Source organism: Scedosporium apiospermum, assembly GCF_000732125.1.
Source record: "Scedosporium apiospermum strain IHEM 14462 chromosome Unknown SEQ_SAPIO_0087, whole genome shotgun sequence".
Taxonomy (NCBI): domain Eukaryota; kingdom Fungi; phylum Ascomycota; class Sordariomycetes; order Microascales; family Microascaceae; genus Scedosporium; species Scedosporium apiospermum.
Genome location: NW_015971788.1, coordinates 374,467 through 400,206, shown reverse-complemented (window position 1 = coordinate 400,206; position 25,740 = coordinate 374,467). Strand labels below are relative to the sequence as shown.

General features: G+C 51.3%; 6 protein-coding genes and 2 pseudogenes across 6 annotated transcripts; 5 read left to right on the top strand and 3 right to left on the bottom strand.

Moving 5' to 3' along the window:
• Nucleotides 1-216: 216 nt before the first annotated feature.
• SAPIO_CDS2826 (uncharacterized protein) lies at nucleotides 217-2,013 on the bottom strand (the record flags this gene model as incomplete). The annotated part of the gene is made up of 2 exons (XM_016785750.1): nucleotides 217-1,330; nucleotides 1,400-2,013. The coding sequence occupies 2 exons, from the start codon at nucleotides 2,011-2,013 to the stop codon at nucleotides 217-219; spliced, it is 1,728 nt and encodes a 575-aa protein (XP_016644532.1).
• Nucleotides 2,014-4,484: 2,471 nt separating this feature from the next.
• SAPIO_CDS2825 (uncharacterized protein) lies at nucleotides 4,485-7,129 on the top strand (the record flags this gene model as incomplete). Its single annotated transcript, XM_016785749.1, has 8 exons — nucleotides 4,485-4,536; nucleotides 4,624-4,748; nucleotides 4,834-4,933; nucleotides 5,014-5,126; nucleotides 5,222-5,913; nucleotides 5,982-6,317; nucleotides 6,399-7,029; nucleotides 7,112-7,129. The coding sequence occupies 8 exons, from the start codon at nucleotides 4,485-4,487 to the stop codon at nucleotides 7,127-7,129; spliced, it is 2,067 nt and encodes a 688-aa protein (XP_016644531.1).
• Nucleotides 7,130-7,758: 629 nt separating this feature from the next.
• On the top strand, nucleotides 7,759-9,951 carry SAPIO_CDS2824 (Sodium-transporting two-sector ATPase; the record flags this gene model as incomplete). The annotated part of the gene is made up of 7 exons (XM_016785748.1): nucleotides 7,759-7,769; nucleotides 7,864-7,999; nucleotides 8,121-8,142; nucleotides 8,211-8,296; nucleotides 8,365-8,407; nucleotides 8,526-9,080; nucleotides 9,260-9,951. 7 exons carry the CDS (start codon nucleotides 7,759-7,761, stop codon nucleotides 9,949-9,951), a joined length of 1,545 nt encoding a protein of 514 aa, XP_016644530.1.
• A 1,435-nt stretch (nucleotides 9,952-11,386) lies between these two features.
• SAPIO_CDS2823 (Acetylxylan esterase A) lies at nucleotides 11,387-12,468 on the top strand (the record flags this gene model as incomplete). The annotated part of the gene is made up of 3 exons (XM_016785747.1): nucleotides 11,387-11,490; nucleotides 11,617-11,924; nucleotides 12,011-12,468. The coding sequence occupies 3 exons, from the start codon at nucleotides 11,387-11,389 to the stop codon at nucleotides 12,466-12,468; spliced, it is 870 nt and encodes a 289-aa protein (XP_016644529.1).
• Nucleotides 12,469-12,827: 359 nt separating this feature from the next.
• On the bottom strand, nucleotides 12,828-14,282 carry SAPIO_CDS2822 (annotated as a pseudogene; the record flags this gene model as incomplete).
• Nucleotides 14,283-15,010: 728 nt separating this feature from the next.
• On the top strand, nucleotides 15,011-16,665 carry SAPIO_CDS2821 (Uncharacterized protein; the record flags this gene model as incomplete). The annotated part of the gene is made up of 3 exons (XM_016785746.1): nucleotides 15,011-15,115; nucleotides 15,194-15,580; nucleotides 15,709-16,665. The coding sequence occupies 3 exons, from the start codon at nucleotides 15,011-15,013 to the stop codon at nucleotides 16,663-16,665; spliced, it is 1,449 nt and encodes a 482-aa protein (XP_016644528.1).
• Nucleotides 16,666-17,754: 1,089 nt separating this feature from the next.
• On the bottom strand, nucleotides 17,755-19,476 carry SAPIO_CDS2820 (Uncharacterized protein; the record flags this gene model as incomplete). Its single annotated transcript, XM_016785745.1, has 2 exons — nucleotides 17,755-19,038; nucleotides 19,120-19,476. The coding sequence occupies 2 exons, from the start codon at nucleotides 19,474-19,476 to the stop codon at nucleotides 17,755-17,757; spliced, it is 1,641 nt and encodes a 546-aa protein (XP_016644527.1).
• Nucleotides 19,477-20,842: 1,366 nt separating this feature from the next.
• Nucleotides 20,843-22,684, top strand: SAPIO_CDS2819 (annotated as a pseudogene; the record flags this gene model as incomplete).
• Between the last annotated feature and the right edge of the window lie 3,056 nt (nucleotides 22,685-25,740).

The window sequence follows — 25,740 nt, the reverse complement described above, 5'->3', positions numbered from 1 at the left end:
GACACGTCGAAGTCATTGGGCTCTCATGAGCTGTCGACCAATTGACATGGAAAGTACATCTTCAGACGGTTCACCCAGAAAATCCCATAAAGCGGAATTACCACAGGACAGAACAAAACCAGGCATCAATTCATATACTACATAATCATGTAACTTCTAGCATTCTCTCCCCCCCCCCCAGAACAAGAATGATATTCATATCCACACAATTTCCATTCAAGCACCACTCTCCCCAGCTTCCCTAAACTGCTCAAACGTAGAAACATGCCCCCCCGCCTCAGAACCTTCATCCAGATCCTCCTCCCGAATGCGCCTCTCAACCTCAAACTTCCCATCCTTACCCCAATACTCCGCCTTCCCATCTCCCCTCACGCACGCCTCGGTGATGAGGACGTAAGGCATGGGGGCATCGAAGATGGGCTCGGCAAGAACCCTCTCCATCTCCATCTTAAGGCCGCGAGCGCCGGTCTCGGACTTGGCGGCTCGCTCGGCGATGGCGTAGAGGGCCTTGCGCGTGAAGAAGAGCTTGGAGGGGTAGGTCTCGAAGAGGGCCGTGTATTGCGCGACGAGGCTGTTGCGCGGTTCGGTGAGGATTCGGTAGAGATCGTCGAGGGAGAGGGGGCTGAGGGCGCAGATGTTGTGGAGGCGGCCGATGAGCTCGGGGATGAAGCCCATGGCCTGGAGGTCAGCGGGGGAGGTTAGGTCGAGGGGAGTGAAGGTGGATGGGACGCCGTCGGGCGTGCTCTGGTGGGGGAGGTGTGAGTATGCCTTGTGCGGCAGGACGTTCTGGCTCGTCGATAGAGAGTACCGGGGGGTCAGTTGGGCGCCGAAGCCCATGGAGGGCTTGGACACTCTGCGGAGAATAATCTTGTCGAGGCCAACAAATGCTCCGCAGAAGACAAAAAGAATGTTACTAGTATCAATGATGAACTGCTCCGATCGGCCACCAGCCGGGGGATGAGGCGGCTGGGACGTCTGGCCGGGTGTTGCAGCACCAGCGCTGTTATAATTTGCGGTGGGCGGAGGAGTCGCGCGAGTTAATTTGCCGTCTTTAATAGTGATGGTGACCTTAGTACCCTCGACCAGCTTTAAGAGGGCCTGCTGGACACCTTCACCACCGACATCTCTTCCATTCGCTATATCCTTCCTCGCAATCTTATCAAATTCGTCCAAGACGACAATTCCTCGTTGGGTAACGTCAACATCGTAGTTTGCCTCTATCAGCAACCTCTCTATGCAAGTCTCTACGTCTTGTCCGACGTATCCAGCTTGAGTAAACGAATTGCAGTCGGATATTGTAAACGGTACGTTTAGCATCTTGCTCAATGTCCTAAGGGGGTTCCGCATGTTAGAAACGACGAGTGATGAAGGAAACTAAGATCCGAAAGACACTACTAACTCTAATATATACGTCTTGCCGACACCAGTCGGCCCCAGGAGTAAGAGGTTGCTCTTGTCTATCTTGACATGCTCCGGCATGTTGGTGTCTAAGGCCTCGTTGCCGAAGAGATTTTCCAAAACGCTGTTATCCACGCTTTGGCGTGGTGACTGCGTGGCAGACTGGGGATCATTGAACTCATGGCGATATGTTTGGTAAATCGCATCATACGTCGACTCCTCGGATTGCTCCTTCGCGCGTTGCCTGTGGAGCTTCTCGCGGTAGTTCCTATCGGCAATTTCTTGGCACTCGCGGCGTTTCACAGCCTGGTAGTGGTTGAATATAGTCGAGCATATAGTCTTCTTCGCGCGGTGCTGGCCGACTACGAAGTCGTCGACTCGCTTCTTGAGGTCACGCGGGTAAAACTCGGGCACGCCGCAGTTGACCTTCTTGTTGAACATGGGCCCGCGGCCGGACTCTTGGGTTGGGTCATAGCTAGAGGTAAAGCCAGACGTGAAGTCCTGGCTGCGACGATGAGATGCCTGGCATGCGGAGAAGGAGAGGCAGCGATTTCGAGGACGAGTCTTGAAGAGGGTGGGAGAAGAAGCGGCGAGCGGTCTGGTGAGCGGGGCCATTTCGGTGGCGAGTGGAGCGGGGAGCGATGAAGCAAAAGGAAGCTGTGATGCTTATTATTTCATTGGCGAGTCTGGTGAGAGTCCATTGGAATCCCCCAAGAATGTGGTAGATTCCAAAAAAAGCGAGATCAACGAAACCACCTCACTGCAAGACGAGACGAGCCGAGCAGAAGTGGCGATGCGGGGTGTGTGATGGCATCAAGGTGTCGGTAGTGGGATGAGCAAGTTGCTGGTTCAGATGATGCTTTCCCCAGATAGCGTTTGCAGCTAAACCCGTTTCACTGTGTCATAGAACTTGGTGGTGGATGCGTCAGGCTCCTAATGGTGCGATAACGGAACTGCAGGGAGTGGAGTTGACAATTGGACCTTCCATTTGCGCCATCTGATCTGCGTGGCTGGAGTCTGCCTTCTTGTTGTGATTGACACTGATTGGTACATCCATCAATTGATGGTCGGTTGACGAAGCGCTTCCAAAGATTAATTCCATTGTCTGCAGAGTACAGTGGATGATGCAACGCCGATTATTGAGTACATGTCAGCCTATCAATCAAATGCACAGATGAAGCACTCTTGTTGTTACCTTGGCGGATATTCCCAGATCAGAGAAATATCAATTGACCATGTTAACCAAGTCTGCGCTCCAACATGGCGGTCGGCGAGCTGCAGATGACAGCCCTCAGTTGCCTCCAATGTTCTTTGGCAAGGTTGATCGACTCCGACATCGTGCTGGGAATGACTCATTCTTACTGCAGCTACACGACAGGAAGACTCCGAGAAGGACAGTGTTTTGAGACCTCAGTATGAAGTACTTCGTACAGCGCCGCGCATCTTCTAGCAGGAAAGAGAGTCCGGCCAAGGCAACTTGAATAGTTCATGCAACAGTTTTTAAGGCCAGGCTGTAGACAGGCTACAACGACAATTGGAAAGCACGAACTCGGTATCAGTCGCTGATAAAGCCGAATCCGGTCAACGCTGCAGCCGAGAATACCCTGCCGTCCAGTCTCCCAACAAATCTGATCATTGATCAATGGATCAATCCCCCGTCAAGCGCTTTCCGGTACCGCCCTCTGGACTTGCCCGAAGCTTGATATCGGCGATTTCTTTAACAGCAGGCTTCATTCAACGCTCTTGGATCATAGGCGAAACCTAGGCCTTTTCGAGCAAGCCTCAAAGAGATTGTCTGCTTTTTGGTCCTGTTTTACTTATACTCGGCAATCATACTTCGTAATGCCAGGCGAAGCATTCATATCTATGAAGGAGATCCATTCTACACTGCACACGAGTTCCAGTGCCTTGAGGTCTGACTTGGTATCCATACCAATTGGCTCATTGTTAGCTTGTCAAACATAAATCTAAACTATTATTGCGCTCTTCTTGCCCCACCCCCTTGATTCGCCCTTGATCTGCGAAGTACTTCATACTATTTCTGCAACTGATAAAGCTTGTCCGATTTGGTCCTTGAGCGCTTATAGCTCTCGAGTGTGCGAGGTACGAAGTAGGCCTATCGATCTACTTTGTAGCTTAATTCAATTCCATGCACCCAAGGTCGTACTATTATGTTATGTACCCGGCCCGTTTGGATATTACAGGCGTGGTGGCGAATATGTGAGATGTGTGGCACAACCTGGTGGGCAAAGCTGTTGAGGATTGATTTGTTGATGCAGAGATTTCCGGCATACAAAGCTCTGGATCAATGATACGAGCTTGAACCACCCATGTGGCACAATTCTCGGAAACATGATGTATCTAGACTGCCAACCAGAGAGGGACGAGACTTACTTCGAGAAACACGCACGCCAATGTCGGTCCGGATTCTTAGTGTACTACCTACTATCTCGGCCAAATCGATTTCTCTTTTCATTTTCTCTTATTTTAAACTAATTCGGGGTCGAATAATTGATCTCTCAATCGCATATCCCCTGTTGACGTTGATATCACTGTCCTGTCCTGTCCTGTCTGACCCTTGCGATATCCTGGTCAAGCCCACCACATGTTGCACGTTTTGTTGCCCCGCGCATGTAGACGTCATTTATCTGCAGATTGAAAAAGCAACTGCTTCCTTCTGCCTCTCAACATCTCAAGCTCCTTCATTGTTCATTGTTCATTGTTTGTCTTCGAGAATCCTGACCCAAGTCTTAGCCGTCGCACGAGGCAATCCGCCACTTTCTCGACTTCAATTGGTCCCATTTGAGACTTGTCTTGTGGTTCTGCCCCTTATCACCCCGCCTCTGAAGCTCCCAGTCTCATCGTCAGGGGAGCTTGGAGCTTGTTTCTCCAGCTTCCTCTCAGCTCTGCGTCTTGCTGCAAGCGATACTAATACGGGACCCCCGACCCATTTTTCCCATGATCTGATATCGATTGATCCCTCCTCACGGAAGTCCAAAAACCAGAACGAACCCCTCACCATCTCCGTCGTTTACGCCTTCTACATCCCAATCGTTCGCCTTGGAGTAGTCCAAAAGATAACAAGCATGACTTCCCTCGTTGAGAAGCCTGCCAACGGTGCGCCGAAAGATAGCGTCGGTAGGTTTCTGAGCATTCTTAATTGCCGGGTTTTTGCATCACGGAGCCGTCGCAACTTGCAGCCCATCCCCTAACTTTCAATCCTAGGCGTCGTGAAGCTCGACCCCTGGCTGTCGCCATTTGAGCAAGTATTGCAACGTCGCTATGCCAAAGCCCACGAATGGATCGACCGCTTAAACAAGACCGAGGGTGGTCTTGACGTATTCTCCAAGGTTCGTTCAATTGCGATTAATCTCAACGTAAAAAATGAAGGTCGAGGGGGGGGGTTCTCCCTAACACTTGTTCAAAATAATCTAGGGCTCAGAGAAGTTCGGTCTCAACGTTGACAAGAATAATAATGTCGTTTATCGGGAGTGGGCGCCGAATGCGACCGAAGCCTTCCTCATTGGCGATTTCAGTAAGATCCCGACCAACACCTTACAGTGATAAAGGCCTGGCCACAGCAAGGCTATGGGCATGAATTAACGACATATCTAGACAATTGGGAACGGGGGACTCACCCCATGAAAAAGAACGAGTTTGGTGTTTTCGAGATCACAGTCCCAGCAAAGGATGGCAAGGTTGCTATCCCCCATAACTCCAAGATTAAAGTAAGAATCTTATTTCTTGTTACTGCTATTGCTCACAGGCCCGCGATGGGTCCTTTTCTTATCCATTCGGACTGAATTAACGTGATGATATCAAGATCTCTCTTACCCTTCCCAACGGCGAACGCGCGGATCGACTACCGGCCTGGATCAAGTACGTCACTCAAGAATTGGCGGTATCTCCTGCATACGATGCTCGATTCTGGAATCCCCCCGAGTCAGAGCGATATAAGTTCAAGCACACGAGGCCGAAGCAGCCTGAGAGTCTCCGGATCTACGAAGCACACGTCGGCATCTCGTCACCCGAGCTTCGCGTAGCCACTTACAAGGAGTTCACCAAGAACATGCTTCCGCGAATTAAAAATCTCGGATACAATGCCATTCAACTCATGGCAATCATGGAGCATGCTTACTACGCGAGTTTCGGCTACCAAGTGAACAACTTTTTCGCGGCGAGCAGTCGATACGGTCCTCCCGAGGACCTTAAAGAGCTTGTAGATACAGCCCATAGCCTGGGGCTTGTGGTCCTCCTCGATATAGTCCACAGCCACGCTTCCAAGAATGTTCTTGACGGCTTGAATCACTTTGATGGATCTGATCATCAATACTTCCACGAGGGCGGAAAGGGCCGTCATGACTTGTGGGACAGCAGGCTTTTCAATTACGGACACCACGAAGTACTTCGTTTCCTGCTGAGCAACCTGCGCTTCTGGATGGACGAGTACCAATTTGATGGTTTCCGCTTTGATGGTGTAACAAGCATGCTTTATATTCATCACGGCATTGGAACGTAAGTCTCTGAGGTGCCTTTCAGCGGAATCAGAACTCACGGCTCACTTCTTTCCCTCCTTTTTACAGTGGATTTTCCGGAGGATATCATGAATACTTTGGTGCAGAGGTCGACGAAGAAGGTGTTGTGTATTTGATGTTGGCGAATGAGATGCTTCACCAGCTATACCCTGAAGTCATTACTGTCGCCGAGGACGTATCCGGCATGCCTGCGTTATGCCTACCTCTCAAACTCGGAGGTGTCGGGTTCGATTACAGACTGGCCATGGCTATTCCGGATATGTGGATCAAGATCCTCAAGGAAAAGAAAGATGAGGACTGGGACATGGCCAATATTTGCTGGACACTAACGAACCGACGTCACGGAGAGAAGACGATTGCCTACTGCGAAAGCCACGATCAAGCGTAAGTCATCGAGATTTACAGTTCCCCATATTTGAGGCCTTTCCGTCTGGGCGGAAGTGTTGTTACTGACTTTGATTCTAGCTTGGTGGGGGACAAGACTATAATGATGCACCTTTGCGATGCCGAATTATATACGAACATGTCTAATTTGACTCCACTCACCCCGGTCATCGACCGCGGAATGGCTCTTCACAAGATGATCCGGCTTCTCACGCACGGTCTTGGCGGCGAAGGCTACTTGAACTTTGAGGGGAACGAGTTTGGTCATCCCGAGTGGCTTGATTTCCCTCGTGAGGGGAACCAGAATTCATTCTGGTACGCCAGGCGGCAGCTCAACCTCACCGAGGACCATCTACTCCGCTACCAGTACTTAAATCAGTTTGATCGTTTGATGAACTTGACGGAGGACAAGTATGGATGGCTACATGCTCCTCAGGCGTACATCTCGCTCAAGCACGAGGGCGACAAGGTCATTGTCTTCGAGAGGGGCGGAGCCCTCTTCATCTTCAACTTCCACCCCAGCCAGAGTTACGCAGATTACCGGGTCGGTGTTGACGTGCCTGGCATGTATAAATGTGTCCTCAACACCGATTCTAAGGAGGTTGGTGGACATGACCGTATCGACAGCAATACTAGATACCACACGACGGCAATGGAGTGGAACGGCCGGAAGAACTGGACTCACGTCTACGTTCCTTGCCGGACCGCTTTGGTAAGTAGATTCGGTTTTTCCTTTCTTTCCGAGCTTCGTACGGTTTCCTGAGAAACGAGAGCTAACTTTTCCTTCACTTCAGGTTCTGGCTCTTGAGTAAGATTTGGCATGGCTCGAGTCCTCGGTTGGCTCCACTGATCCGGGTTTAAAAGGGGGCGGAAGGCAGGGAATTTTCAAGAAGCGGGAAGACAAAAAAGAAGAAGAAAAGCTCATATACGTAGCTAGCTCAGGTGAAGCTATTATTTATTATACATGGAAGTTCAAGAGCATAGGGAAATCAAGGTTGAAAATCAAGTGGAATAAAATTATGTTACAGCGCATCGCAAGCTCCGTGTGAGAGCACAAGCTAATCTCAGTACGGAGTACAAGTCGCTGAACGTTATGTTTGAACAAGAGAGCCATGGAGTCTCACTGAAGCTCGGCTCAGGTTTTGGTCGATCCCCCTTTTGAAATAAAAACAGTATGTATATCCCTCGCATTAGCACTGTATCTCAACAGCCAAGGATGTCCCGGAGACCGGCGAATAGTCGGCAAAAAACTTTCCACCCAAACAGGCAACGGCTAGCAAATCTCGGCTATTCAATCACGTGATGAAGTCGGAAAGCTTCCTAACTTGAAGCGCCCGTGAAATCTGAAGCAAAGAATCTGCTCAATCCCTCAAGTCCTCCGTCAACATCAAACCTTCACCTCTCCGCTCCCATCCGCAATCGCTCTCGGTCATCTGTCAAGATGTTCAAGAGGTAAGTAGCAACATCTAGATGCATTTCTCGATGCTTCTACGTGTCGATTGCACCCAATTGAGGCTGACTCGCAATTTTCCCGTCGTCTTTGCAGCGGCCTTTCCTCCTTTGCCCGCGCAGCTCGGCCTGCCCTCACTCCTCGCAGCGCCCTCAGGCCATCACATCTTCGATATCCTGTTACCAACAGGTGGGCCAGCACTGCCAGCGTTGGCAATGGCAAGATTCACCAGGTGAGTTTCGCGTCGTCTTTTTTCCTGACTCTTTTTCTCATCATTTTTTGGTTGCTCCCTTTGCCGTTACCCCGACCTCGGGCTCTCGGGACAAATTTGCTGACAACAACAAATCTTTCAGGTCATCGGTGCCGTCGTCGATGGTTCGTCTCAGAACATCCAATTCAATTGAATAACCATCAAAGAAGCGAATCTAATTGATTGTGAACAGTCAAGTTCGACACTGCCAAGCTCCCCCCCATTCTTAATGCCCTCGAGACCGACAACAATGGCCAGAAGCTAGTTCTTGAGGTGTCGGTACGTGCCAACCAGCCACGACTACCAATTCGCTCAATGGACTCATTCAACTAACAATTTTCCCACAGCAACATCTTGGCGAGAATGTTGTCCGCTGCATTGCCATGGACGGTAAGTTCTTCTAATCCCTCAGCCTAATTTTTTTCATCTCAAAGATGACGATGGATCTCGGATACGCTATCGCGAATCGGGAAAAAAAATTCGCGCGACATAAACTGATCCGTCTCAGGTACCGAGGGTCTTGTCCGAGGCGCCAGCGCTCTCGACACTGGTGCTCCCATCACCATTCCCGTCGGCCCTGCCACTCTTGGCCGTATCATGAACGTCACCGGTGACCCGATTGACGAGCGTGGCCCCATCAAGTCTGAGAAGAGGCGTCCCATTCACGCCGAGGCTCCCGAGTTCACCGACCAGTCCACCACCGCCGAGATTCTCGTCACTGGTATCAAGGTCGTCGATCTCCTCGCCCCCTACGCTCGTGGTGGAAAGATTGGTCTCTTCGGTGGTGCTGGTGTCGGTAAGACTGTGTTCATTCAGGAGCTTATCAACAACATTGCCAAGGCCCACGGTGGTTACTCTGTCTTCACTGGTGTCGGTGAGCGTACCCGTGAGGGTAACGATCTGTACCACGAAATGCAGGAAACCTCCGTCATTCAGCTTGATGGCGAGTCCAAGGTCGCGCTTGTCTTCGGTCAGATGAACGAGCCCCCTGGTGCCCGTGCCCGTGTCGCTCTTACTGGTCTTACCGTTGCCGAGTACTTCCGTGATGAGGAGGGTCAGGATGGTAAGTTATATCGTTTTTATTATCTTCTTTGCCACCAACCCCCTACAAATCCACGCCTCCGTTGGTAGAGACACCGTTTGTAGGGCCGGGGTCAAAGTTTGCGGCAATTTCTGCCGTCGACTTGAAGCCGCGGATGTCCGATGTTTGACGCGTATCGATGCTAACAACAATGACAATAGTGCTTCTCTTCATTGACAACATTTTCCGATTCACTCAGGCCGGTTCCGAGGTGTCTGCCCTTCTCGGTCGTATTCCCTCTGCCGTCGGTTACCAGCCCACTCTCGCCGTAGACATGGGTGCCATGCAGGAACGTATTACCACCACCAAGAAGGGTTCGATTACCTCCGTCCAGGCCGTGTACGTGCCCGCTGACGACTTGACTGATCCCGCCCCCGCCACTACCTTCGCTCACTTGGACGCCACCACTGTGTTGTCTCGTGGTATCTCCGAGTTGGGTATCTACCCCGCCGTCGACCCTCTTGATTCCAAGTCCCGTATGCTCGACCCCCGTATCGTCGGTGACGAGCACTACGAGATTGCCACCCGTGTCCAGCAGATTCTCCAGGAGTACAAGTCTCTCCAGGATATCATTGCCATTCTTGGTATGGACGAACTTTCCGAAGCCGACAAGCTCACCGTCGAGCGTGCCCGTAAGATCCAGCGTTTCCTTAGCCAGCCCTTCACTGTCGCCGAGGTCTTCACTGGTATCGAGGGTAAGCTCGTCGACCTTAAGGACACCATCGCGTCCTTCAAAGCCATCCTTAACGGTGAGGGTGACGCCCTTCCCGAGAACGCCTTCTACATGGTTGGCGACTTCGCGTCCGTCAAGGAGAAGGCCGCGAAGATTCTTGCGGAGCTGGAGAAGAACTAAAGGGTGCGGGGAGATGGTAAATAGGTGAAAAAGGAAGACGCATCTGGGGACGGACGTCGGGTTTGTTTTTTACGAAGGACCTGTGTATAGAAGTATTTAAAGACCGAGGTTCCCGGGTGTGGGTTCTAAGCTCAATCAAGCCTTTCATTTGTGAGAGCTGTGTACCAAAGATATCAATGAATATTTGCTCTACAATTGTTCCATCGTATTTCCTCTGTAAATTTTTTTCTTCTCCATGACTGATTCGTAGTAGCCAAGTTCTCCGGTAAGTTGGTGACCGAAGTGATGACGTCGCTCAACTGAGTGGAGAGTGATGCTCCCATTTCATTTTATATACCTCTTCCCCTGGGGTTGTGAAAGATGGCGTCAAAGTAAATAACAAGTCTAGGGATTTTCCCAGGTCGACCCTTATTCGATTATGATCTCTCATCCGAACTCTCTATCCGTGAGTATCGGTGACCAGCCTTCGACTGTTGATGGATGGGATTTGGCATCTTTGAGAGCCAAGTCTGCACACAACATCTCATTACGCCAATTCCGCTATCGTAGCCCGGTTGAACACCGGTCATTGTTATTCGAAATGAGGATTCTCGTATACACATTCGCAGTTTCCCGTCGATGTCCTATTCGGATATAACGGCAGTGTCCCGGCGATCTAGTGATTCCAATTTCCAGCTCGCCTAAACACCTCACTGGATCGCATATATACGCAGAGAAGATCCCGATATGATGTGTTCCCCTCTCGTTGATTACTTTGTTGACGAGTAATTGACTTAGCCGGGAACCTGTACGTTTTACACCCTTTTGGCCGTCTGTTCCTATTTTCTTCCTGTTCACATCTTGGTCACTGCTATTACCCTCAATGGCTGCAAATTAGTCTTAGCCCTACCGATGGGTGAAAGTTCTCCTCGAACCTGGTTCAATAGGGCTGCCGAAGAAAACCCTCCTCTAAGCCTATGAGCAAGGGAGACTGAAAACGAGTAAAAAAGGGCTCAAGGTGAAAATAAACGATCAAAGCGGGAGCGGGAGCGACGGTGAGAGGTGGAATAAACTTATTAGGGTTCGGAGAGGAACTGGACGTCTTTCTCCATGCGGCGGTAGAATGCCGAAGGGGGCAATGGCTGGATATATTGTGAATAGATGAATTCTCCGAGTCTCGGGTTGATATATGCGGGGGTGAGCCTTGGGAAGAACAATCTTACCTTTAGCGGAAAAGCTATATGAGGCGACATGAAAGGGGAGAGAGACGGAGGAAACAAGGAGTTTGGGCTGGCGAAGGGTTTATATATTGGGAAGATATTTGGGTTGGCGTATAAGTAGGCGAGCTTGAGCCCTTCGTCTTGGCATCCTGTGCTCATATACACACACGTTCCTGGGCTTAACAGCTTCGTCACTTATACTATTGTGAGGATTCGAGTACCCTTGGCCGCTTCAAATGCTGTTCCATACTATTGTTGCTGGTCTTCTGGCCTCCGTGGCCATGGCCGCCCAGTTGCAGCAGGTCACTTATCCTGCTGCTCCTCAGTCTCGGGCTACTATGTAAGTGATGAATGGCCCTTTTCTCTCTCGGCGATTCGTTTCACCTCGCTATCCTTCTTCTCTATTCTACTTAACCTACGAAACTGGATTAGTATCAATTGCTAACCTAAGCTTGTTGTCGAACAGGTGGGTCTACGTCCCGGACAACGTCGTCGAGAACCCTCCCCTCGTCGTCGCCATCCACTCCTGCCAATCCTCCGCCCAGAACTACTTCCAAAATGCCAAAATTCCCTGGCACCAGGGCTCGGACCGTAAGGGCTACATCACCGTCTGGCCCAGCAGCTCCACCGAATGCTGGGACGTGTCGAGCCGGCAATCTCTCGTGCGCGACGGCGGGGGTGATTCCACTGCCATCGGCAACATGATCAAGCATGCTATCGAGACGTACAAGATCGACAAGGATCGTGTTTTCGTTACGGGTGGTAGCTCTGGAGGTGAGAGCCCTTCTTTTCTTTCTCTCACTCTCCCTCTCTCTTTTTTTTCTTCCTCAGACAGTCCTAACAACCAACCCACCTTCCAGCTATGATGTCCAACGTCCTCGCCGCAACCTACCCAGACATCATCAAAGCCGTATCCCTCTACTCCGGCGTCCCAGCCGGCTGCTTCGTCTCCGCCTCCGGCGGCGTCGCCCAATGGAACAACACCTGCTCCGGCGGCCAATCCCACGCCTCCGCCGAGCAGTGGGGCGACGTCGTCCGCGCCATGTACCCGGACTACGACGGCCCTCGCCCGCGCATGCAGATCTGGCACGGCAGCGTCGACACCACCCTCAGCTCTAACAACTACCAAGAGACCATCAAGCAGTGGACCAACGTCTTCGGGCTGCCCGAGAAGCCTGTAGAGGAGATTCAGAATTATCCGCAGGCGAACTATGTGACGCAGAATTTTGGGGAGGGCGTGCAGGGGATTTGGGCGGTTGGTGTGGGGCATTCAGTGCCGTCGAACTTGACGGCCAGTGAGGAGTGGTTTGGGTTGTAAGAAACAGTATGAGTAGGCCCGATGATGAGGAGTGTGTGCTGAGGGAGAGAAGGTGGTTGTAAGTGTGAAATATCAAGCTGGGTATTCGTTCGTGTAGTATCCAATATATATTACATACAAGCAAAGCCTTGGGGCTGGTCTTCCATCTTCGACAATACTATTTTGGCACCCGTGACGCAAAGAACTCCCCCTCCCCCCCCGAGGCACTTTGGCCTGGACAAAGAAACAATATTAAACTCGAGGACTCCATGTCATCGTTGATTACGACTCCCAGAACCCTTCCTAAGCATCTTGCCGGACCTCTTTTGCGTTTCCCTCCCTTTCGATATAGGAACATCAGACCAAAAGACGCCTATCCATCACAAGGGTGGGCAGTCCGCAAACTCATCGGCACAGTCATTCTCCGGCAACGCGACCCGCGGCCTCTGCGGAAGCGGGAGCGACTTCATGCTCATCAACGACGGATATCCAAAAATCTCACCATCTCGATGGACAGCCTCCATCGATACCGACGGAAACTCCCATTCGGGATCGTTTAGTAGCAACCTAGCGAGCTCGAGCTTGTCCGTCAATTTCGTAGCTAGACGCGGAACACGGAGTGCCTCGGCATCCGCCCACTCGGGCCCCACGGCCCTTACAATCCCTGGGATCTCACGGTCCGTGATGCCCTCTAACCACCAGATACGGAGGAGCTTGACGAAGGCGAGGTAGTGCGCGAGGAGGATTAGTGCGCGTGGTTTCTTTGCCCTCATGGCGATGACTGTGGGCTGTGGGAGGTATGTGACCCATGTTGTGATCAGGAGTATCGTTATGGGCGTTAGGCCGTTCAGTAGCTCGGCGTAAAGGGCACCGAGGAATTTGAGTGTGAGCTCGTGATATTCGATGAGAGGATACTCGTCGTCGTCTTCGGGAATGGAGGCTATCAACTCCGTCAACTCGTGGGGTATATAATTGGCTGCCACCGCCAGGTCTAAAACTGGGCGGAAGAACACGTCTCTCACCCCGCCGTGAGAGGATTTATCCCCGGCTGACATCTGAAGAAAGATGCCAATTCCTCTCCATACTGTTATCCAGTCGAGTATGTATAGCTCTTTCGTATCCTCTTCCCGAAACGATTGGGACGCAACGGCCGTCAAGAGAAGGGAGCCTGCGAGTATTCCCGGACGTGACTCTGGCTTCATTTCCGTAACCGCACGTCGATATCCTTCCAAGGCTCTCGCGCGGTACGCAGCAGCTCTCGACGGGGATATATCCTGGTTGGTCGTCTGCATGTGGCACGCCGACAGGCTCAGGACGATATCCATGAGGAAGCGGTTCTGGAGTGCCAGTTGCGGTATATTGACCTGCAGGATTCTGCTCACTGAACTAGGTTGCCCGGGCGAACCGATCGAGAAGCTCGAGAAGGCAAAAGTCGAGTACCACCAGAGTAGCTTCATGTCTTCATTATCGAATGCGTTTGGCCGGAACTGCGGACTCTGCGGCACGGATAGCGCCAAGGGAAGAACGCCATTGTCGTGCGGTAATGTGGTGGGAGATTCACTTCGCGATGTCCCCGCGGCGACGGACGGAGTAGGAGAAGTTTGAGAAGGAGACGAGGTGGGCGGCGTGGGAGGAGCTTTGGTGTATACACAGATGGTTCGACGGAGGGTGCAGTTGCGGCAGGAGGGGCGGCCTTCATCGCATTTGACCTTGCGTGCCTTGCAGGTCCTGCATCCCGTCCGGGACTTGCGATGAGGTCGCTTGGAATGGTATGGTTTGGGTATCTGGGGGTTATCGTTCGACTCGTCGGGGGAGATCATGTCGTTCGGGTCCATATTTGTAGTTATTGTTTTCGGTTTCGGTTAGACGATGGCGGGGTTCTTTTGTTTGTGTTGGTGGCACCGCTCATGCAGGAGAAATGGGAGATCGCATAACTTGCGAATGCGAATGCGAAGATGGGGGGAAAAAAAAAAGGAAAACCGGTGAGGGGAACACGCTGAAAATGGAGGTATACGCGGAAGATATCAGGAACGGATCGAGGGTATCAGTTGGGGCAATGAATCGAGTTCGGGTTACTTCAGGATTTGATGGATTATATTTTAGGGCTCCTAGAGTCGGCCAAGACACCAAGATTTAGCTCCTGGGACATGATTGAAGCTTAAACATGGGTCCGGCATCAAATGGCATCAGATGCGTGGGCAAAGGTCTGGGACAACACGGTGCTCACTGAATACGACGCAATACGAGGGCATTCTGACGCTGACGCAGCCCCTCAATCGATCTTCTCTGGGCCCGAGGACGAGGCGGTTTAGACGGAGACCGATGCGGCGGGCGGAGTCGGTAAATTGATTTTCGGCGATTTTCAGAGCCAGGCAAGATAGCGCGGGACAGAGGACAACTGCATCGCACCTTCTGACCGTTGCGGGAGGTGAGATTACCTAATCAATGGCAACCTCAGCTTCATCGTCACTTGACGGCGCGTCAGATTCGCGAAGACGAGGGTCTCGATAAGGTCTGAATACACCCATTTCAAGCTATATTCCCTAGAGCCATCCCTCCGGAAATGGCGTCAATATTCGAATTACCGGAGGAGCTGGTGATATCTACCCTCACCAACCACTTCCCGTGTCGAGAGCCACAAATCCGCGCCCTCACCACACTTTTAAGTGTATGGTAGAGCTCTTTCTCCCCTTGGACGCCCTTCGCACTCCCCTTCGAACACAAGCTGATAGAGTTTCCTCCGCAGCCCAATTGCGCCCCGTGTAAGAACTTAGTGTTATACGGAACAAAAGCGACCGGAAAGTCGGCCATAGCGGAATCCCTCCTCGAGAAACTCTCCAACACCAACCACGACGACTCGACGATCCACTACGCCGTCGTGAAATCTGCACGATGCATAACGGGACGGCACCTCTTCGAAACTACCGTAGACGCCGTGGCGCAGGCGATAAACTGGCCAGATACACCGAAGAGATGCGAAAATCTTTCGCAGCTCGTCATTGAGCTGTCGAAGATGCTCAAGGACCCTCCCCGAGAGGAGAGATGGCGTTTCGCGCTCGTGTTCGACGGCATTGATGACCAGAGGGAGGCACCGCCTACACTACTGCCTGCTCTGGCCAGATTGAGCGAGATAGTGAGGTCTTCTTTTTTTTTTTTTTTTTTTTTTTTTTTTTTTCTTTTTTTTTTTTTTTTTTTTTTTTTTTTTTTTTTTCTTCTCCTTTGCATGACGTGCGCTGCTAACACAACGCTCCCGTGGTCTAGATACCATGTCTAACATGCGTTTTCATCGTCACCTCCCCCCCACCTGCCTACCTCCGCACGGTCATCGGATCTTTCCTCGAGTTCCCCAACTACAAAAAACATGAATTCGTAAAAATCCTCTCCCTCGAAACCCCTCCCCCGATCCCCAACGCAACCGCCCAAGAAACCACTGAACTCTGGCGCCGCCTCTGCGGAGCCGTCCATGACTCCCTCACGAAAGCTGCCTCCCGCACCCTCCCTTCCTTCCGACACAGCTGCCACGCTCTGTGGCCGCGATTCATCGCCCCGGTACAAGCGGGGACGCACTCACCCAAGGAGTTCTCCAAGCTCCTCATCGCCTCGCGCGTTCATTTCCAGGACGAATCCCTGCTCAATCCGAGCATCGTATCTAGCATCGCCTCTAAGTCGGCGCCTCCTTCTCTACCGCTATCCAAAGAAAGAGACTCTTCTACGGACCTAGCTACCTTACTACCCACCGTCGCCCGTCTGCTTCTCCTCGCCGCCTACCTCGCATCTCATAACCCGGCCCGCCACGACATAACTGTGTTCTCGACCCACAACTACGGAAAACGCCGGCGTAGAGGTGGTGTCGCATCCACCGGCCCCCGCTCGGCCGGCGCAGGACGCGGAAGACACCGCAAGATTGCGCGGAAGCTCCTCGGCGCGCACTCGTTCGTCGTAGAGCGCATGATGGCCATCTTCGTGGCTCTAAGCTCCGAGTGGGCCGCTAGCGAGGGCGGCGCTGTTGGGGCCGATGGGACTTCTGCATTGCCTATTGACGCGGACGTGGGCGTTGCACTTGCAACCTTGGCGAGTTTGAGGTTGCTTATTAGGGTTGGTATTGGGGGGGATATGATGGATAGGGGGGCGAGGTGGAGGATTAACGTTTCGTGGGAAGCTGTGAGGGCCTTGGGGAGGAGTGTGGGTATTGAGGTGGAGGATTGGCTTGTGGAATAGAAGAAGGGGATACTGCATTCGACGGACGGGATGAAGTATCTGTTGTGCCACGTAATAACCTGCGTAATCATTTGTACCCATCCTACCATCTCACCTAGATGCCAGCGAGATATTCATCGTACACCACAAACATCACGAAGGAAACATATACGATAGCAAGCGACACCCGAAGCAACGGGGCAAAAAAAAGCACTTCTATTTCAGGTCACAATCAGCCCGAAGAATTCCAGCATCTATTCACAGAGCTGAGAAGAAAGCTTGAAGCTTGCTCTTGGCTTTTCCTAGCCAAGTCATACATGATAAATGCCTTGATGAACACCATTTCGAAAAAAAAAAAAGCACTCATCAATCTTCCCAGCTGAAGAAAAGAAAGCAAATCCCAAAATATTCGTTCGTTGACTTCAAACGCGTACAACTATTCCACCAAACCAAACATGAAAACGCAAGAGCTCTGGTTCCGGAGGTCCTCCGACAATGACGAACAAAGCAAACTCGGAATCCCAAGATTCAAAGAGTATAAAACAGCCGATTCCTCTGTCAAAAACAGAATAAAGAAGAAAGGAAACGAAAAAAAAAAAAAAAAATGTGATAGAAAAGATTTTATAACGCCGAGTTCCAACCGCCATGATTGATGATGATAATGATAACCGTCTCTATATCTATACAATGTAATCCCTCTTTTGTCTTTAGTTTTAGTGTGGTTTCATTTGCTTTTTCCTTCTCTCCTTTCTTTTTCTCGCCGTCCCGGCTCCGGCCCCGTTGCCCGATGTGTCCAGCTCCCTTGGGACGGTTCCGGGGGATTGGGTGGGAAGTGGCTTTGAACCATCGGTTCCTGCGTGCTCAAGCTCAGGTCTCGCTGCACGGCACGGCTGAAAGGGGGCTAGCGGCCCGGGGAGAGGCGGAAAGAGGAGTGAAAGAAGCAGAAAAAGTAATGATAGCGAAAAGAAAAGAGAGATGGACCTATAGCCCGATTCCCAGATAACCGAACATCAGAGAAATCTCTGCGCGTAACGAAAAGAGGGAAACAAAAAAAGTGTACGAAGAAGAAAAGAAAATATGATAGAAGATGACAACGGCAATGAAATCAAATCATTGAACGCCAATAGCCCTGTCAGCAGCCAGCCACGTATCTTCCTGTTTCGTCCTCGGAGGAAGCGGCGTGTTACTCAGACCCCTAGGTCGAGAACCTCGCCCATCGTCGGACTTCTTGGAGGTGTCACCATTAGAATGTCCATTTGTGTAGAGGTGATTCCCGTTAGTATGGCCATTGCCGTAGAAAGGGGCTCGCAGACCGCCGTTGATTGGTGACATAGTCTTCCGATCAGTCAAAGGCAGTATAGGCCCGTTCTTAGGAGAATCGGCCATCATTCGTGCCTTGCGGTCAGCCTTGTTGCTAGCGCTCGAGCGGTCATACATGTAGAGCCCGAGGAAGGTAAGCGCAATACCGAGTCCTTGAATCCATGTGGTGGGATTTCGGAACCATAGGAGAGTTACGGTGATGACAAACACGCGCTTGAGCAGGCTAGCAACCGAGTAGGTCACAGGGGAGACCATGGAGAGTAGGGTGAAGGCAATGATGTTCTGGCCAAAGTGGAACGTTCCATTGAAGATGAATTCGAGGAATAAACGGCCATGGTCAAAACTGTGGGGCTTCTCAGTCAAGTCGATCGAGCCGTCGTGGAGGAAATCTTTGATGAGAACAATCCCATCAGTCCAGAACCAGATGGGTGACGTAAGAATAAACGCGAGACCCGAAGAGTAGCAAAGGAGATTGAGCTTGTCGAGTTTGCGGGACTTGACACCGAGCCCTTGGGCCTCAGCCTTGGCTGCTTCGTTGAACAGCCGCTTGGAGAAGATGTTCTGGGTAACGAAAATGAGGGCGGCGAGGAGGGCGTAGAGAACGCCGACGAGCTGGCCGCCGAACGTGCGGTTTCCGGAGCAGGCAAGCATAACACCTAGAGTCAGAGGGACGAGAGAAACATAGGTGGCAACCGGGTAGCGAATGTCGAAGATGAATCGGTAGGCAAGGACCGTAAAGAGCGGCGACAAGCCCTTAATGGTATGGACCAGGGACACGGGGATCTTTGACGTCGCGTTCGAGCTTAACAGATGGCCTCCAATCTGGAAGAGCGCCAAAGGCAAGGTCGTCTTAATAACATCTCTCGAGGGTGGGCGAATGGGATACTTGAGCGCAGGGATCGCTGTTCTTATCTTGGGAAAGGTTGACGCTAGGGCGGAGGACAACATGCAATATGAGGAGACAAAGGCGAATTGTACGATGGTTAGGGTCGCGGGCTTGTCGAAGCTCATGAGAATAGACTTGGAGGAGGTATTTGTGAGGACAGACGAGGTATACCAGAGGATACATAAGAACTATCGCGCGATCGGAGTTAGCGTCTACACTCTGCAGTCTCTCAGGGCCCATTCGGTTGTTTGTTTTGGGGAAGCGCATACAATGAGCTTGGGGGATACCGGCGCTTTCAACGCATCTGTGATCTCGTGGACATTCTGGCTGACACTGCCGCCGCGTGTTCTAATAGTCCGGATGGCCTCGCTCAAGCTCTTTTGACGAGAGTGGCCGTTCGTCCTTTGATGAGATGGAGTAGAGCCGCGGAGCATCGGTGCGTTGGCAAACGTAGGGTCGCGACGCGGATTCCACTTCGAGTTAAGCGGCTCAAAGGTAGAGTTATCGCTGGCATCCATATCTGGGAACTTTTCAAGTCCGTTTTGGACAGGGGCTGCATCGTTGTATGGCTGCTTGACGCGGCCAAGGGGCACTTGTCGGTCTTCGTCGAGAGTCGAATGAGGCATCTTGTCGTCTTTTCCAATTACTAGCCAAGCGAGCGGGGAGGGAGGAATGTCTTTGTCGGGGGGTGGGTGGTTAAGTGATGGGGAATGTCGCCGGTCTCGTTATAGCTGCATGGTGCCAATTGGCCTGAGACAAGAAGAGAGAGAATTGGCGAAACGAATGCGTGATAGTACGGAAGGCAAGAAGTTGGGGGAAGAATCGCAGAACTGCAAAGAGAACGAGTGAACGGCGATAGTACGCAGTCTTATCGCCTTATTTCTTGCAGCGTCTATAGTCGCATCGGATGAAGAGGAGAGATAAATTGCCCGTTATCAGGGAATGGAGATAGATAAATGTGGCATACGTTGATGATCGCTGTGAGCATTGAACATTTATGGTGGGCCAAGGGAGGACATTGGACGCGAGTAAAGTACCTCGAGATTCGTACCCCCCGCTAGCACAGTGACGATCTCCTTTTCCTTCTTCGAAACACCACGCCCAGGCACAAGCACGCAACGCTACAGGGGGGGAAGGTGGGAAGGGTGGGCCGGGGTGGCTCGTATTAGTGGGGTTTTCCAATATTTTTAGCGCAACCAACAAGAAACCTGGCCTGCGACACGCTGCAGATTGGTGGGTCGAGAGATTGGCACTGTGCCGCCGGAGCACTCATCCCGTAGTCCGGCACTGTGCTACGGTGCTGAGTTTGGTACGTACAGTTGCATGACACATGCAGAAGCGGAAGCCAAGGCTGAGTGAGAAGTGGGATGACAGAGACCAACTGGGAGTTCTTGCGGATTAACTATTCGCCGTCCCCGGTACATTCAAATTTGCTGAGCAGGCTGGAAACTCGTGCGTCGGAGGCGATAAGGCTAAACCCGCACCCGCGATTTTGGAATTGCAAAGGACCGATTTATTTCAGGTCGACAAGCTCCGTTCGAATAGCTATTTCCAACCAAAAAGTAATTCAATCTGTGGGAACCAAGCTCTGATTGGCTGGTTGACCCTGGTTGATTCTACCGAACCTCTACCGAAACAGTAGATAGTTTGGGAACACTGTTCCCAGGAAGAAGCCTTCTTCTTCCGAATTAAGCAACGATATCACCAACACAATCCAACCAACCGTCTTGCTAATCGGAATACCCGTCAGCCGCGCCGTTTAGTTCCTCAGCTAGATACTCGACTGATACTGATAGATCGCTTTTCCTCTTTCTTTTTGCCCCCTCCGTCGTTTCTTTTTCCTTTCCCGCCGAGGCGCGTTATGCCACCGAAAGTACCGGATCCCAAACGATTTGTGCGGCGCGTCATTATCGCCTTCACCCTCCTCCAGATCACCGCCCCTCCCAAGCTTCACCTCCAGAGCGTCGCGTCACCGACGTCAACATCGGCGCCATGGCCCAAAAAATGACGAAGAACCAGATGCGGCGAGCGAAGAAGAAGGAACAGAAGAAAGCCAAAGCCGCCGATGAGAAGCCTATTCCCGATGAAACCAAGCCTGCCATACCGACTGATGGCGAGGACGCGATATCCAAGGCCATCAAGGAGGGAGAGAAGGCGGACGCCGATGTCGAGGTCAAGAGGCCCAGTCAAACCGTCGTAGATGGGCCCGAGCCCGACAGCCTCGACGAGATAGACGATCCGTCCATCTCATACTTCAAGGATATATTCAAGAAATTTGGCGCTACGGCCGATGGTGAAGATGAAGCTACGAGGGAGGCGAATGCAGGAAACAAGGGCGAAGTGTTCTTCGGCGACGACGACGAAATACCAAGCGAAGACGAAGAGGCGGCGCCCAAGCTTTCTAAAAAGAAGAGGAAACAACTGACCAAACTTTCCATCGCGGAACTCAAGGCCCTCGTCCCGAATCCCGAAGTCGTCGAGTGGCACGATACGTCGTCATCAGATCCCCGCTTGCTCGTTCAGATCAAGGCCCAGCGTAACGTCGTGCCTGTACCGACGCATTGGTCCCTCAAACGAGAATACCTTTCATCAAAGCGCGGTATTGAGAAGCCGCCCTTCAAGCTGCCACAATTTATTTCCGAGACCGGCATCACCGAGATGCGAGACGCGGTGCTGGAGAAGCAAGACCAACAAACCCTCAAGCAGAAGCAGCGAGAACGGGTGCAACCTAAGATGGGAAAACTCGATATCGATTACCAAAAGCTATACGATGCCTTCTTCCGCTTCCAGACCAAGCCTGAGCTCACGAGGTTCGGCGAAGTATATTACGAAGGCAAGGAATGCGAGGTAGATTATAAGAACTTTAGGGCCGGTGAGCTTACCGACGCGACAAAGGAGGCGTTGGGGATGCCTCCAGGCGCGCCGCCACCCTGGCTAATTAACCAACAACGATTCGGACCTCCCCCATCCTATCCTACCCTCAAGATTCCCGGGCTCAACGCGCCGCCACCGCCAGGCGGATCATGGGGCTTCCATCCCGGTGGATGGGGCAAGCCTCCCGTCGACGAGTTCAACCGACCTCTATTCGGTGGCGACGTGTTCGGTCTTGCGGCTCCTAATGGTGCTGCTGCCCCTGGCGGCGTACAACCCTCGCAAGCAGTGGCACAGCCCCAATACACCGCCGAAGAACCCATAGACAGGACGCTGTGGGGCGAACTTCAACCACGCGAAGAGTCCGAAGAGGAAGAATCAGAGGAGGAGTCCGAGGAGGAGGGATCCGAAGAAGAAGAGCTTCCCGGCGGCGGCCTCGAGACGCCAAGCGGTCTCGAAACCCCCAGCGGCTTCGTCAGCTCCGTACCGACGGAATATCCACCCACCGGGGTGGAGACCTCCATCGCCGGAGAGCTCGATCTTCGCAAATCCCGCCGCGGCATCGACACGGAAGAATCGACGCACCCGCGCTCCGCCTACACCGTCATCCCCGAAGCTGCGGCTCGTGGCGTCGAGGGCTTCTTCGGCAGCGAGCGTACGTATGACCTCAACGCGGCGCGGGCCCACATGCCCGTGCTCGGACAGGAAGACGATACGCGCAAGAGGAAGAAGCCTGGCGACATTGACGTGGCACTGGATCCCGACGCGCTTCTTCAGCATGGCGGTGTTAGTAAGGACGAGGTGAAGAGGCGGTACGAGGAAGGGAGGAAGGAAGAGGGCATTGGCGCTAAGTGGTCCTATGAAGAGGACTTGCAGGATATGATTGCTCAGGAGTCGAGGAAGAGGCAAAAGATGGATGAGAAGAGGTATGAGAAGAAGAGAGAGACCAAGTATAAGTTCTGAGAGGAGAGAAGCTCAGTGTGCCACGCCTGGATGGATGGGATTTTCATATTGGCTTGGTGATGAGGGGAGTTACGTTAACTTGAGGCGTGTGGGTGAAAATATGGAAGCATCAATCTCTCCATGCTGTCTTTATTTGTACTTTAGGGACTGTGGGCGTTATTATAGCACAGCATTCATAGAGACAGATTGCTTGACCTTCCCTCATGAACTCTTTAAATCTCCTCTGGCTTCTTAGATGCCCGTGTGACGAAGCTGGGGATTTACTCTTTCCATCCACAGTTTTCATCTGGAATGAATTACTTACGAGCCATGTATTCATCATCATTCCCACCCACACTCTGGGATCATCTAGGACGTGGCGTCAAGGCAGGCCACCGCGTCGTCAACCACGGACGGAATAGGTTGTTTTCTTTCATATAGAAATAAGAAATGATCTCGACTCTTTTCTATATTTCACGCTGCTTGATGAAGTGTGCACTGAAGGGGAGAAATGGAATGGAGGCAAAGAGACAGAAGAGTACGGCAGCCCACCTCAACCATGCCATGATCCGATGTTCCACTACACACACGCACGCACGCACGCACGCACACATGCACACACACACACACACACACACGCACACACACACACACACACACATCCTTAAAAATATTGATAGAATATCTCATTATCCTACAGCGCGACGCATACTTATGCAGGGCTCAGCTCGTCCCCTGTGAGATGTGGGAATTGTCATGGTTTTATTTCATGGGATAGGTGCGGCGGGACAGCATCCATAGAATGAGGTTAGAGACTATTTCGGTATTATATTTATATATTAGCCCTGAAGCACGCAAGGCCGAATCAATCGATCACTGGGCAGGATGACCGGAAATTCAGCAGCGAGACATCGAGCCACTTGACCACTAAGCATATCGAAATGACTATCTCTGGCGTATCGGTTTGATTCCCTCTCCCATAGTACCCGAAGGATTTTCTTTTTCTTTGTCCCTTTTCACCATTCGGACTCAAGCCATCACAAGTCGCCTGAGATTAGGATGGCATGTCTTGCTCGGCGTCGTCTGGATACATTCAGGGCTCACCACAGTCGTGATCCCATGCTTTTACCGCATGCCCAAGACAGGCAACCTGATGCCTCAATATACTGGGCATTATTTCAGCCCCGTAGATATGGGGTTTACTTTCAACTTCTCGAATACTACTCACTAATTATATAAGCATAAGCTCCTAGAGACAACCCACTGACCTCATTCAATGTATCCATGCCTGGGAGTACACCCAAAGAGGAGTCGAGGTAAATTTTAAATATCCAAAAAGACCCCACCCGTATATTATATAGCGCAGGCAGTCTCGCATCATATTCTAGATGCCTGGTCCCATCTCTTCCAACCCCACCACTATTTTCGTCAGTATGGTCATGTCTCCTTTGGTACCGTATGTATGTAGAGATAGAGAACACGCGTGCTCCGGAATGGCTTGATACTTGCACTAGGACACTGCTTGGATGAGTTCTGCCCCGTCCCTAGGGCTCTATGTCCCAAAGGAGTACGGAACGTTAGACGTAATGGGAAGGAAACTTTGTCCCTCGTGGCTAGATGTTAGACTGGGAGGCGATCTCTCGCTTCCATGCTATAATACATCTTGACCACTCGGACGTGTAGCGGCATGCTTGGGGAGGCGTGTCGACATCTTCAAAACACCCCGGGGGGGTCCAGCGGAGAGTGGTGAGGATATGCATTTGGTCTACCCTACCGCAAGCATAGCGCCGGAGGATAGATATTGAGATATGATATTCGTGAAAATAAAACCATCAAAAACTTCTCCCCGCCCGCCGAACTATGGGCGTTCCAATTCTCAGCTGGGGGAAGTGATATCAATGGTTATTTTCTACACAACCACCCCGTAACCTACCTATCTCTCTGATATTGGAGAGAATAGCTCGAGCCGAGTAAAGATGCTGTAATTCGATTGAGAATTATATATGTACAGTATGCATCGAGTCTCTCGACTATACGGCGGCTAGGACGGCAAGCAAGATTCTCACACGCTACATTCCGGGCGATCTGAGCCCTCGAGCATAGATATGAAGAAGACGGGGGCAACAATGCCTAAGTGAAGCATTGCAGGTAGCCCGCCATATCAAAACGTACCTATGAAGATGGACTTCCTTGATTTGGCGTTTAACTGAAAACGATAATCCTCTCTCAACACTGGCTTGTTTGTGTTTAGGTTCCTGATTTATGGGGATATGTGTGGCTCGCTGATGACCGGTGGTCTCAACGAGGAGACATATTGCTAACGAGTGGCATTCTATATCATCATTCTGCATTGATCTCATATATACTTGTCACGTTTGACTTACAACTGAGATATATGACGACAAAGATGCTCCACGTGTCGCGACCAGCGCCACTTGACTGGAAGTAGTCTTATATAGCCACTGCCCCAGCTGTCCTTACAATACTTAACCCACGTTGTGTAGAGAGCATACACGCCCTGGACAGTTAGGTAGTCACGGGCTACGTTTGCAAGATCAAATGAGTAAAAGGTGGGTTATCCGTGTATTTTAGTAATAAGGCTAGACACATACTCCCCGGTGTTCCGTGGTTTTGCACGCATGTTACATGTTTAACGGCTATCAAGACGTCCAAGTTGTAAATAGTAATAAAGCAAGAATAAACTTCTCAGTCTCGTCATGTGAAAATGCGTACGTGCTTAGTCCCGAGTTGAAGAACAAGAGCTATTCAACGTATTCTTGACAGGATTACATATAGACGCTTCAACTCTATGTGTGGAACGTCTGTTTCGCGTTTCACAGCCTTTTTATCACATCTTAATACAAGATTATACAATTTTTGCGTGTTATCTGATTTATGAAGAACACAACATTCAAGCCTGTCGAGCGTGATAGACGGGGAACATTGAGGTTATGTGTATTCCTCGTTTCTTTACGTCTATATTATCAAACGTGTTCTGTTACTAGAGAGTTCAGAAACCGATTAAACTAGTCAAAAGACAAGAGGGTTAACTCAAAAGACTCTTCAAACACACACAT